Source organism: Gobio gobio (assembly GCF_949357685.1).
Source record: "Gobio gobio genome assembly, chromosome: 7".
NCBI lineage: Eukaryota > Metazoa > Chordata > Actinopteri > Cypriniformes > Gobionidae > Gobio > Gobio gobio.
The window spans coordinates 8,397,861-8,411,212 of record NC_137103.1 but is presented as its reverse complement, the minus strand read 5'-3'; the positions used below and the strand labels follow the sequence as shown (position 1 = coordinate 8,411,212).

General features: G+C 41.4%; 1 protein-coding gene across 1 annotated transcript in view; it reads right to left on the bottom strand.

Annotated features, from left to right (window-relative positions):
* Window positions 1–1,018: 1,018 nt before the first annotated feature.
* The window catches only part of LOC307129754 (FERM, ARHGEF and pleckstrin domain-containing protein 1), a 64,913-nt gene continuing 52,579 nt past the window's right edge, over window positions 1,019–13,352 (bottom strand). The window contains 9 exon segments of the mRNA XM_079822445.1: window positions 1,019–1,243; window positions 1,245–1,305; window positions 4,955–5,106; window positions 5,193–5,300; window positions 5,380–5,555; window positions 6,618–6,727; window positions 10,462–10,544; window positions 10,630–10,719; window positions 12,843–13,042. Coding sequence (XP_079678571.1) covers window positions 1,145–1,243; window positions 1,245–1,305; window positions 4,955–5,106; window positions 5,193–5,300; window positions 5,380–5,555; window positions 6,618–6,727; window positions 10,462–10,544; window positions 10,630–10,719; window positions 12,843–13,042 — 1,079 coding nt within the window. The 3' untranslated portion in view covers window positions 1,019–1,144.

Below are 13,352 nucleotides of genomic sequence, written 5' to 3'. Positions count from 1 at the left end.
TGAGTGAAAATAAGTCTTTATTTATACATATTTGTTTGTTTGGCTAAATTAAATTAAAATAACGTTATTAACCGTTATTTTTTCCAAATCAAACCGTTTTAGGAACAGTAATGTTTAATTAGGAACGCAAAAACATAAACGTTAAAATATCGATTCTGCTCGGAGTGAACCGATTGATATTTTTGATATTACACCAAATGTAACCAGTCCTACTCGACCCGCTCCGAGTGGGATATGAACCGGGGTCTCAGGCGTGTGCTCACTAACAAGGATGCTAAAGACCACAGCTGCTAGCGTCAGTCACTAGCGCGCCTCTTGAGGCCAGGGGAGTGAGGTTTACACACACAGCTCTTACTGGCCTACGTCTGTTACACTCACCCCCTAAACCTCACTCTCATCCGGGTCACGGCACCAAATGTAACCAGTCCTACTCGACCCGCTCCGAGTGGGATTGTAACCGGGGTCTCCAGCGTGGGAGGCGGGTGTGCCACAGACGCTATCGGCCGCAGCCGCACCTCTTGAGGCCAGGGGGGTGAGGTTTACACGCATAGCTCTTACTACATCCGTTACAATAGCACCTTGGAATATTTGAGGCCTTTTTATGAAAATCTCACGAGAGAAATGGAGGCACCTTTCTTGGTACTGGTGTGTGAATTCCTCCGTGATCTGTTCTGTTTTACTCGCTGATTTTCACCTTTACACTCTTAAAAATAAAGGTGCTTTATTGGCATCGATGGTTCCATGAAGAAGCTTTAACATCCGTGGAAGCTTCGCATTGGACATAAGGTCCTTTATAGTGTAAAAGGGTTCTATCGGTTTTTAAAATGTTCTTCACGCTAAGAAAAAAAGGTTATTTTAAGAATCTCTCCATCGCGGTGTAAAAAACTTTTGAAGAAAACCTTTGTTTTTAAGAGTGAATAATACAACTTTAATGTCACTGATGTAGCTTAGAACCATCGCGAATAACTCAGCAAAATTACAAATGATAGGAATAAAATATTTATATCTGATATCTGAACTTAAGCGAGTGGTGACATTCCCCTTTAATGTCTTATTATGTAATTTAAAAAAAAAAAGTCAGTCACAAAAGTGACGTTGTCATAAAGCACACACACACACACACACACACTGAGATGGTTTCTCTCTATATGTCTGCATGGGTCTGTTGGCTGTAAGTCTCTGTCCAGATGGCAGTTTCTGTGGGGTTCAGATGGCAGGTTCTGTGTGGTTCAGTCCGGTTCTGTCCGGTTCAGATAGCGGGTTCTGCTGGCAGAGACTGTAGCACTTCTGATCACCGCCATCCATCTGCACAAAGATTAAAATCTTACTGAATGACAACACATTACAGCATTAAGGGTGCGGTCACATTTACCTCTGTATGGGGAAATTCCACGGGGCAAAAGGTAATCATCTCAAAAGGAATCTGCGCGCTCAGGGATTTAGTGTGAGGTAAGCGTTCCCCTCTTGGATTTCACATCAGATTGAAGTGAAAGTGAGCTCCGAGTAAGAACTGCTTCATGCATCGCTACACTATTAACTTTTTTGCCTGCAAAACTTGTCCAAAGTTTCAGTAATGTGACCGTGACTTAATACTGCAAATCTGTGCTGATATTTTCCACACTGCACAAGAAAACAATATTTTACTGCACAATGGAAACAATATCTGGCAGTCCTGGAAGCTGATTGGTCAATACAGTGTTCCAGCTGTGCTAAAACACCATATAATAACAGCTGTGAGACTGAATATCTGTGTCTATCACTGTGCTGCACCCACAGGGACAAAATAATATACAGATATTATTTAAAGTGCATTTTTACATTGGTCTAAAACCGAAACGGTCTAAACCCGTTTTATTCAATTTGTCAAAGTACATAACACTCCCCATAAAAATTCTTAATAAAAATTATTTTTGGTTTAAATAGTATTTTGGCTTCAGAAGTGTTGATGTGCAGAAGACAAACTGGCAGAAATAATTGTGGGTCATATTCATTTTTTCGTTTTTTTTAGTACTTAACAGAAGATACAGTATAAAACAAATTCAACTTGGTTTACCTTCATATTATAGCTAATTTAGCTAATGTTTATGGTGATATTAAGACAAAAAAATTATTATTTTGAGCTACATTCAACATTTTGGCTTACGTCTAAATAAAATATATTGATTAAGTATATGCTCTTTATAATGAATAATCTTTTTACATTGGTGAAAATAAATATTCTGGTCCCCAAGTTAATTTTACAGTGTCCTTGTTATATATGTTGCATGTACTTACTATAGTAATAATGGTCAAATATAGCTGCAAGCAGCGATTGAGGGGCAAAGAACAAAAAAGGCACAATAAGTCATGCCATCATGGCTGGAGCATCAGACCAACTGCAACAATTAAAGGCATTTTAACATGATTTGTGGGCAAAATGCCTGAAAAATCATGAATACAATCCCTAGTAATAATTTAATGGTTTATCACTTTTGACCAATAGGTGGCACTTTGAACAAATTGATGTGGTGTGGTCAGAGTGAGGTGACAGCGACAAATGCAAAGTTTGGTGTCAATATGTCAAAGCATTGCAGAGATACAGCCTCAGAGTCGTTTTGAAATCATGCTTCAGCTTTGTTGATGCACTATACAAAACTGGTTTTGTCTATCGACACTAGGGTTGCCTAGCCTGGTCTTACCAGACTCTCTTACATATCATTTGTACAGAGAGTCTGGCCACTCTCCATTGACAAGCGTTTACTTCCTTGAAGGCGGTACTCTGTCGAAGTTTAAAACTATTGGATCTGCCATAGCCAATCGCTAACGTTTGGTCGTGACGTATGTCATGCGCCGTTCGCCTCTGTTTCTCACATGGAAGTCCGTAAAAATAAATGTGCAGATTGTGCAGCCAGCTCAGTGATAAAACCTAGAACTTGTTCATTTGGATGGTGATTTATTCACGGTGGAGAGGAGAGTTTTGTGATCGGGAACGCGCTGCTCATGTGGTCCGTGACGTGATTGTATGCTGTAAATTAAATTGTCATATGCTTGGTATGATAAGAATAAATGCTGCCGTAAATAACGGCCCAATTCAAATGTTTACATGCTTTTCTTCTTTTAATTTTTTTGAGCGTGATGAAATATATTGCTCTTGAAAATACTTGCCAGCATTTAAAGAATAATTAAAAGGTTAGTTCACCCAAAAATGAAAATTCTGTCATTAATGACTTCCCCTCATGTGGTTGGACACCCGTCAGACCTCCGTTCATCTTCAGACACAAATGAAGATATTTTAGTTGAAATTTGATGGCTCTGAAAGGCCTCCATTGGCTCAATGGCACGGTTCACTCTCAAGACCCTTAAAAGACACTAAAGACGTCGTTACAAAGTCCATCTCACTACAGTGGTTCTACAATAACTTTATGAAGCGACGAGAATTGTTTTTGTGCGCAAAAAAACCCTAAATAACGACTTATATAGTGATGACGATTTCAAAAACACGGCATCATGAAGCTTCGAAGCGTTATGAATCAGTGAGTCGATTCAGTGGTTTGAATCGCCAAATTTCAGCAGTTTGACACGTGATCCGAATCATGATTCGACTCACTGATTCATAACGCTTCGAAGCTTCATGAGGCCGTGTTTTGAAATCGTCATCACTATATAAGTCGTTATTTAGGGGTTTTTTTGCGCACAAAAACTATTGTCGCCGATTCATAAAGTTATTGTAGAGCCACTGTAGTGAGATGGACTTTGTAACGACGTCTTTAGTGTCTTTTAAGGGTCTTGAGAGTGTAAAGTGCCATTGAGCCAATGGAGGCCTTTCAGAACCATCAGATTTACACTAAAATATCTTCATTTGTGTCTGAAGATGAACGGAGGTCTGACGGGTGTCCAACGACATGAGGGGAAGTAATGACAGAATTTTCATTTTTGGGTGAACTAACCCTTTAAGGTGGCACTGTCTCAAAACTTTTTGAGTACCTTAAAACATGGTGCCGCACCTGCCGAGTTTTTCAATGCATTCGTAATCTTACAACAAAATTCAAAATGGCCGACACCCCAAAATGGTCAACATGGGAGAATTGAGTTTCGTTCGATGTGAGCATGCATGGTCTTTGACCAAACCATTCAGAAGTTATAAGAAAAAAAAGAGACATTTCACTCCTGACCACTGGTTGGCACTGTGCCGAAACTGTGCAGGTCGTCTCAGGTCATGGTTGTCATAACACACACAAAGGCTGAATCTGCTCTTCGTTAAATTCGTTCTTGCATTATTCAGGAGTCTGACAAATTCCATAACTTTTAGTCATGATCTGAAGAGGATCTGGTTCAATTTTGGTGAAAATCAGAGCAATGGCCTAGGATGAGTTTGGAAAAGTGTTTTTTCCAGAAAATTCAAAATGGCGGAAAATTACATCATAGGGTGCAATCGAATCGCCTTGAGCCAAGTATTTGTTTCTAGCAAGTTATTAGCATAAACGTGAGTGCAAATTAGGACAGTTGGTGGCGCTAGAGGAAAATTTGCTCAGGTGAAAAATTCAGACTGTCTTCTATCTGTGTGCCAAATTTCACAACTTTCCTGCAAGCGGTTCTATGGGCTGAAAGACACTCAAGAGCAGAAGAAGAAGAAGAAGAAGAAAAACACTAAGGATTACAATAGGTGGCTTTGCACTTTCGGTGCGCGGCTCCTAATAATGCATGATTACATGCAACTAACCCTAAACTAAACCCTAACCCTATATAAGTACATGTTGTTCATTTATATTACTCAGTACTTAAATGCATAATTACACATTAACAAGGAAATATAAATATTACCAACATGTTTATGGTTAGATATTTGTAATTATGCATAATTTACTATAGTAATATATGTAGCAAGGACGCTGGAAAATAAAGTGTTCCCAAACTAATACCAAACTTACCTTATTTTATTTATGTACTTCAGGTAAAATAATGAATTTTGCTGTACCTTTCAAAAAAGTATTCGCTCTCGGTCCTGAAGTAATAGATGTGAGATTTGAAGTGCAGTTTGAAGACGTGATCTTTATGGATGTTTTCTGACTCTCCAGCATCTGTTACTGAGTAACCCAACAACGGCAGACTGGCCAACGGAAACTCATCCTGACAGAGAGAAACGAGTCCAGATATTTCACACACAGCTGACACATTCACAGAGGAACAGAGCTGTGTGTCTGTGGACGTTTTACCTCGTGTGTTTTGTAGAAGAACAGGGTGAAATTGGTGAAAACCACCCAGAGTTTCTGCCAGCCGTTGCTGTTTTTGAACTTTCTGAGCAGATTTCCTGAGAGCTTGTTCTGTCGGACACAGTGAAGAGATATAAAGACTGTAATACTCATGTTCATACTCAGGACTGTGCAGATGTAGGACTGGTACCTCCATTGCTATGCCGAAGTCCAGCATGGAAACGCTGGTGTTGCGATGCCAACACACGTGTGCCGTAGTGTTGCCGCGGTGAAGCGTGTTCGCTGAACTGTTGCCGTGTCGCGGCAAAGATGTTCGAGACCCACAAAGATCCTCCTCCGACTCCACTTCAGATGCCCCTGAGGATTCTGGGAAAAAGCAATAATTATATCCTGAGATACATAGTTTTGGCATTCAATCATCGCATTACTAAAACACACTAACATATGACTTCTACAGTTCCTGATTAAACAGCTGATCTACTGCACTTCATTCTTACTTCAAAATCTCAAAAGTAGGCCTATATATAAAAAAATAACTCTTAAGTTCAGCTAATTTCATTTAATATAAAGTTAAACAATGTTACATTTTAATTCAATTGCAATTAAGTGTCTGAAAGCATATTCAGTTCATACTTAAAACTACACTGTGTAACTTTTTTAGTTTATTCTTAGTTAAAAACACTTAGTTCTTTCAAAAATATATGTGCTCATTAATGTATATTTACTTCTTTCAAGTAATAAAGTATTCTCGTAAGTTTATAATATGCCATTGTAAATACATACGGGTGAGGGGTTTGAATGCGGGTCGCCATGTTGCCCCTCCATCTTGAAAGTACATTAGCCAAAGAGGGACATTCCCGTAAATTCAAGCTTCGCCTTTCGCGTTTTAACACTCGATGTGTCCAATGTGGACGAGGTCGAACTGGAAGCCATGTTAATCTTGGACTAAATCGGCCACCGTAGGAGTTAAAACGGAATCAGAATTGAGAGGAACAGAAACTAATATTCACTGGATGGTCATATACCTTTAAACCGCTAGATGGGGGAAAATATCACACAGTGTAGCTTTAAGTATATCCTTCTAAAGTATATATAGTATACATAGTAAATACTCTTTTTAAAAGTATCATAAAATGCACATATTTTCACAAAAATATACATTTATGAAACAGCAACCCATTGTACTTTCATAATGTGACATGTTTCAAAGTGAAATAGGATATTCAATGAGAAAGAAATGCAAGACTTGATTTTACCCCCTGAAAATGAATTCATTAAAACTCAAATTAATGTGATTCTGAAAAGTTGTCAAAAAGGAAAGTTGATTCAGACACGGAGCAAAATATACAATTTTGATGAATGATGTATTACTAAAGTAAACTACATTTTGTAAGAAATACGTACAGAATCTCATCATGTGTCACTTACTGACATCCTTGTTGGGAGTCAGGAGGTCAGAGGTCAGTCCGTTCGACTCTTCTGCCATGTCAACCGCCATCTTCAAATCCTCCATCCATTTCTCCATTTCTGACTCTGAACTGCAAGACACAAGAAACCCCAATCTATCGCAAATTATCCACCAATTGTCTGTTTTTGATTTTTGAAAACCATAATAAAAATAATAGACTGACTTAAAAAAAAAAAAAAAGTATCCACCAAATATGGATCGCATCCACTGAAGAAACTGAACTGGACCTATCATTTAAAGGAACATGCCGACTTTTTGGGACTTTGCTTATTCACCATATCCCTCCAGAGTTAGATGAGTCCATACACACCATTCTCATCTCTGTGCGTGCCATAACTCTGTCTGACACACACACCGCTAGCCTAGCTTAGCACAAAGACTGGAGGTATATGGCTCCAGCTAGCCTAAATAGGAAAATGTTGCAGTTATTTTGTCACTTATTGAGCAGTAGGCTAGCTGGAGCCACTTACCTCCAGTCTTTGTGCTAAGCTAGGCTAGCGGTGTGTGTGTCAGTTATGGCACGCACAGAGATGAGAATGGTGTGTATGGACTCATCTAACTCTGGGGGATATGGTGAATAAGCAAAGTCCCAAAAAGTCGGCATGTTCCTTTAAAAAGTGTAAACAATGGCCACAGATGTGATGTCAGATTTTATAACATTACTACACAGATGAACTACACTACACTATTACTGTACTAGGGTGTGTTTCCCAAAAGCATCGTTGGCCAACTATGGTCGCAAGTTCTGTCGTTATCAACATAATTCAACGGTTCTATGTTTTCCGAAACCATAGTTCCAACAGACATTCACAAACAGCATCGTAAAGCTGTGTGGTTGGAAACACAACTCTCCACCCGTGGTTAGGAGCAGAGTTTCTTGTTAGTATGAAATTCTCTTAGCCAAATAAGCAAGGTAACATGCTTTCATTCTATGTCTTTCAATGTGTCAAGAGAATTAAAGCGGCATGATGAAGAGTGTATGGGAATCCCGGAAGGGCCATAAGGGCAGGGGCTCCTTTAGATCAGTGTTTCCCAACCTTTTTTCGGTCATGGCACCCTTTGAAAATGTTCTCCATTTTGTGGCACCCCCTCGCATACGTTACGCTAGGGGTGTAACGGTACAGATTGCTCACGGTTCGGTTTGTATCACAGTTTTAGGTTCATAGTTTCGGTACGGTTCAGTATTTGCTATGTTCAGGGAAAAAAGGGACTACTGTCAAATAAAAATAAAGAAAATAATAAGAACAAATAATTTAAATACAAGCAGCAGTACAAATAAATACTATTGAGCAAAGATACTAATAAAATAAACTATGCTTTTCAGGTTTTTCAGGTACGTCTAACATTAGTTTTCAGGTACAGAAATTGATCAAATGTAAAATAACATTGCATATTTTAGTGTATAAATTAACGATTAATCCTATTAAACTTACAAAAGCATTTCAGTCAAGAGCAGTGAGTGATGTCCTTGTCTTTTGTTGTTTGACATTAAACAGACAGCAGTAAAGGCTCCTGCCCCTTTAAGACCTAATGTTACTGCCCTTTTAAGACCTAATGCATGGATATGCATCGTCTTTCTCGACTATATTAAGTTTACTTAAGGCATATACAGACTATGTCTGCTAGAATACTCATCAAGATGGACATGTTGACATACTTTTTGTGTGAGTTTGTCCGTTCAAGAGCGAGAGTTGAAAGAGAACTCAATATTTGCGCGCTGTGAGATGTGTGCGCGCTTTCGGATGAGTGCACAGAGACACATTTTCTCAAAGCGCGCACGACTTCTCATTTGCGTCTTCTGGAACTACACCCGGTGGATGACGGCAAAAATTACTGGTCATATTCGAACATACGGCAGCACTAGCATGCATTGAACAAAGTTTACAAAGAGAGAATAATTTGAAAAATTTGAAAAAAAAGTATATATTTGAAGGACTTTTACACGGCACCCCTGCTCTCGTCACACGGCACCCCGCTTGGGAAACACTGCTTTAGATAACCAAAGGCCCCTGGGTTACAGCATTACAGTAGCCCCCCCGACCCCAAACGTTCGCTTTGTTGTTTGTTTATTTTGTCATTAAAGTTACATTGATCGTTTGCCGGTTCCCACCTCCTTCTTCCCTGAGTCTTTAAACCTTGTTACATTGGTGCCGAACACCTGGGAGGAGGTGGAGCTGGAGGGCTTGGTAAGGGGATGGATAATCAAAGCATGGAGAGGCAGCTCCCGTTGGGTTGGAGGACGTGTCGTCGTTTGCCAACGTCAGGGCCTGCATCCATACGCCAGCATGAGGAGGAGCAGGTGCCATTTCCAGACGCCAACTAGGAGGAGCCGTCGTCTGCCATCAGGGGAGGGGGGGAAGAATAAGGCTATCCACCTGGGGCATCTAGTACCACCATCAGGCATCACAAAGAAGTTCTCCCGGCTGGTTGAGGACCAAGTGGCAGTGTACGTCTGGGAACTGAACCAAGAATGTTTTTCCTCTCCCCCTCTCTCCTCATTCTTTTCTCTCTCTCGTCTGTCCTTACCCCCAGGTGCTGCGACCCCGTAGAGGGGGTGTTAGTAGAGCACAGTCTTGTGGTTACCCCCCGGCCTGCGAGGGTATGGGGGTATGTGGCAAGCAGGGCGGGGCCGAGAGCCATGGGAAGGGACCGAGGCCAGTGGTGCGAGTGCTAATGAGCCACACAGGTCTTGAGTCTCACTGAGGAGCTCGGGAAGGATAAAAGGAGGAGCGGCGACAGTGAAGGATGAGAGAGGACTGGTACCTTGCCCCATTCTCATGGCTCTCTGCCTTATCCCGCTTGCCACATACTCCCATCGGCCCTCAGGCCGGGGGTACCCACAAGACTATGCTCTACTCCCCCCTTTCTCTGGGAGGGCCGGTCGAGGTGGCTGCAGCACCTGGGGGTAAGGACAGACGAGGCGAGACGCATAAGGAGTGACAGAGACGAGAGAGGGGTGAGGGGAAAAGAAAAAAAATTCTTGGTCCGGTTCCCGGACACAATGCAGCTCGGTCCTCAACCAGCTGAGAGACTCTCACTCGTGGTGCCACGCGATGGTACTGGGCGCTCTTTAGTGGACGGTTCGTGGACGGTGATGGCTCCTCTGGTTGAGGGCAGCTGGCGGTAAGTCCCCCGTTCCCTGCTCCTCCCCAAACATGGTGGACGGTAGCAGCCTCCGGCCTCCTGGCAAACGGCGCCGACTCCTTTGCTCCCTCTCCGTCCCACCTGGTCTTTCATCGCTCCAGCACCACCGCCTCGGCCAGCCACTGGCGGTCTCCGCTCCTTCATGCTGCAAGGGCTCTCTGACAGCATGTCCCTCCTTCCGTCCTCCCTCGTTTCGACACCAGTGTAATGAAGTTAGTAGTTCAGGGAAGAAGGAGACGGGAACCGGCAAACGCTTAAACACTTTAATATATCAAAAAACAAACAAAACGGACAACTGCTGCACACATAAACAAAACACAATGTCAAATAGTCCAGGCCTGGTCCTCTCTCGTCCTTCACTGTCATCGCTCCTCCTCTTATGCTTCCGAAACTCCTCCGTGAGACACGAGACCAGTGCAGCGCACAGGTAAAGCTCATTATCAATCACGCCACCAGCCTTGCCCTGTTCCCACAGCCCTCGCCCCGTCCTGCTTTCCACAGTCATTATCAACAATTTGGTTCAAAGTTACTACGGTTTCGGGAAACAGTTGTGACTAGCTAGTTAGTTTCTTTAACGATGCATCATAGTATAGTAGTTATGCAGCTGGAAATGCTCCCGTTGAAGACACACAGATACGGCAAATGATTCTTCAGCATTACCATGCGGCGACCACCAGAGACTGCTGCTGTACCGTCAGTGTGAAGGAGTGCGGGACGCCCCACTCATCCTCACTCTCCCGGATCTGAACACAGCAAACACATGCAGTCCGTTTCTCACATCATCATGCCAATCAATAACAACAGCACAAAGACTGAGGACGTTCTTACTGTCATGCCGCATAGAGGAAGTTGTCTGTGCACTGTAAACTGATTGGTTGAAGTTATTCCTCGAGTGCTGTACAACAGGACATCACTGAACTGGCTCCACATAGTAAGAGAAAGAAGAGTTAATCAGAAATCTTTTCATTTCATAAGTAAAGAGCTTAGTGTTAGGTGGTGTTCATTTCATCAGCTATATTTTTAATTTAGTCTTAGGGCCATACTTACTAATAGCTTGCTTCAGCGCAAACCCTCTTTTGCCGTTTTACTAGGACGCTGAACAGGCATGGACACAGTTATTTTTGCGGCTGACCTTATTGCATATGCATTTGTAGGAGTTTCCCTTTCAGACGCAACATTTATGAGAGGAGAGTATTTATAGAGGACCTATTATGCACAATTCAACTATATAAGTTGTTTGAACACAGATGTGTATCCACAGTGTGTGTAAACAGCAAGCCTATAATGGTAAAAATCCACTCACTTCTTTTTTTAATACCCCCATAAATCATAAACTCTCCAAACGAACGGTTCTGGACTCCACAATAGCTACATAAATCTATCCACTAACCATTCAGAAACCTCCAGTTGCATTCTACAAGTTGTAACTTCTTCCTGAGTCTCTCAATCTGTGTCCGATTCCAGTTCGAGCATGCAAAGCTGAACACCACTACTGACAATTCCTGACATTTTGGCTGTGTGAGATTGTCCAGTTTTGTTGTTGCCTGAGTATTTCGTAGCATGAGCTGTACAGGCTCCGCCAGACGGGGAGCAGCAGCTCATTTGCATTTAAAGGGACACACACACACAAAATGGTGTATTTTTTGCTCACACCCAAAATAGGGGCAAATTTGACAAGCTATGATAAATTATCCATGAGGTATTTTAAGCTGAAACTTCACACACAGATTCTGGGGACACACCTGAGACACTACATCTTGTGAAAAGAGCCATAAGGTTGTCAACGAAAATTTTTCGCCATATTAACACTAATATTAGGCCTATATAGTTATCGTATTTATCTTAATATTAATACACTCCTAAGAATAGGCTTCTAAAAAGGGTTTAGAACCATTTTTGGTCCTCAAAGGTCCTTTAAGTAATCAGGTTTGGGGCCCTTTCACACCTACCTTGTTTGGTCCGGATTTTCTGACTTTTCAGTTTGGTCCGAATCAAAATGACAGGTTTGAAACCTCCCCAGGACCACGGTCCAGACCAAACAGGCGAAGTTTGGTCCGACAAAAAGAGGGAGTCTCAGTCCGGATCAAACTGAACAAAGGTTCGGTTCGTTTCTAGTGTGAAAGCATTTTCTGTATGGTTCGGACTTTCAGAGCATTTACAGGAAGTTCCTGTTTATGTTTAAATATTATAATGTTATTTTTTAATTTCATCTCGGCTATATTGATTATGAAAAGTGAAAAGATGCCAAATATGTCAGAAGACAGAAGGTCAGAAATGATTTTGACCACTTCATTAAGTTTTGTTTTGTAGAAAGCCTTTCTTTAAAGTGAATTTTGTCTTAATCTTAATTTTAATCAATGTTGCATCAGCCAATTGCCTGGATTTAATAAATAAGAAGCAAATAGACTATAGCAGACAATAATTGTGACATGAAGGCGCCAGAGCGATCACGATTGCTCTTGAACATGTCTCATAAATAAACCGAATCTCAGCAGCTCCTGCCTCAGACATGAGGAATATGTGTATAGAAAGCTTTAAAATTGTCCACTTTTAAACAAAACAATTCGAAACGAAAATAAATAGTCAAGCAATGCGCACTGTTCACTAGTGGCAACGATATGCGTCCGTTCTTTCATTCTTGTCAAAGACTCTGACGTCAGACGCACGTCTATTTACAAACCAATCAATGTCCAGATGCCGCCCACATAGATGATGACGACAAGTGTGTCATGTTCAGTGCTTTAGTGCGCTCACATAATTGCAATGTGAAACCAAACCAAAACTAACCGAATGTATAAAATGTATCAAAACATGAACTTTGGTTCGGACCTTGGTGCGGACTTTCAGGTGTGAAAATGGCCTTAGTGTGACGAACATTTAAAAAATCTAAAGAACATTTGTGGAATGCAATTCCTTGGATGCAAAGGGTTCTTCAAGAAACCCTCACTGCTAATAAAGAAGCTTTATTTCTAGGGGTGAATGGGAAGTCACTATCATCATATAAACATAGACGTGTGTGTGTGTGTAAAGTGAAAGCTCACCAGGAAGAACATGCGCTGTTGAAGGCCTTTCCCAGAGAGTTTGCTGAGGCAGCCCAGTCTGATGAGCTGACGTCCCGCCACGGCCAGAAGCTCAACACCAATCACATCCTTCTGAAGCTCCACGAGTTTCTGATAGTTCTCCATCTCCACCAGACCAGGATGAAGCACGCCCTCCAATTCACACACATCGTCCAATGCAGCTAGAACACACACACACACACACATTACCACTCAGAAGTCTGAGGTCAGTATAATTATTTATTTGAAAGAATTTAATATTTTCATTCAGTAAGGATTCATTAAATTGATCAACATTGTTTTTTTTATTTTTATAATGCAAACAGACAAGTACAATATTTACAAATGAGAAATTAGATGAAAATTACATAGACCAACAAAACATACATTATGGTCAGTACGATTTGGGTATATGTGTGTGTGTGTGTGTGTGTGAGTGTAACTGTAAGTGTAATTGGGTGTGGGAATGGAAAAATATTTGAATAAAGGAGC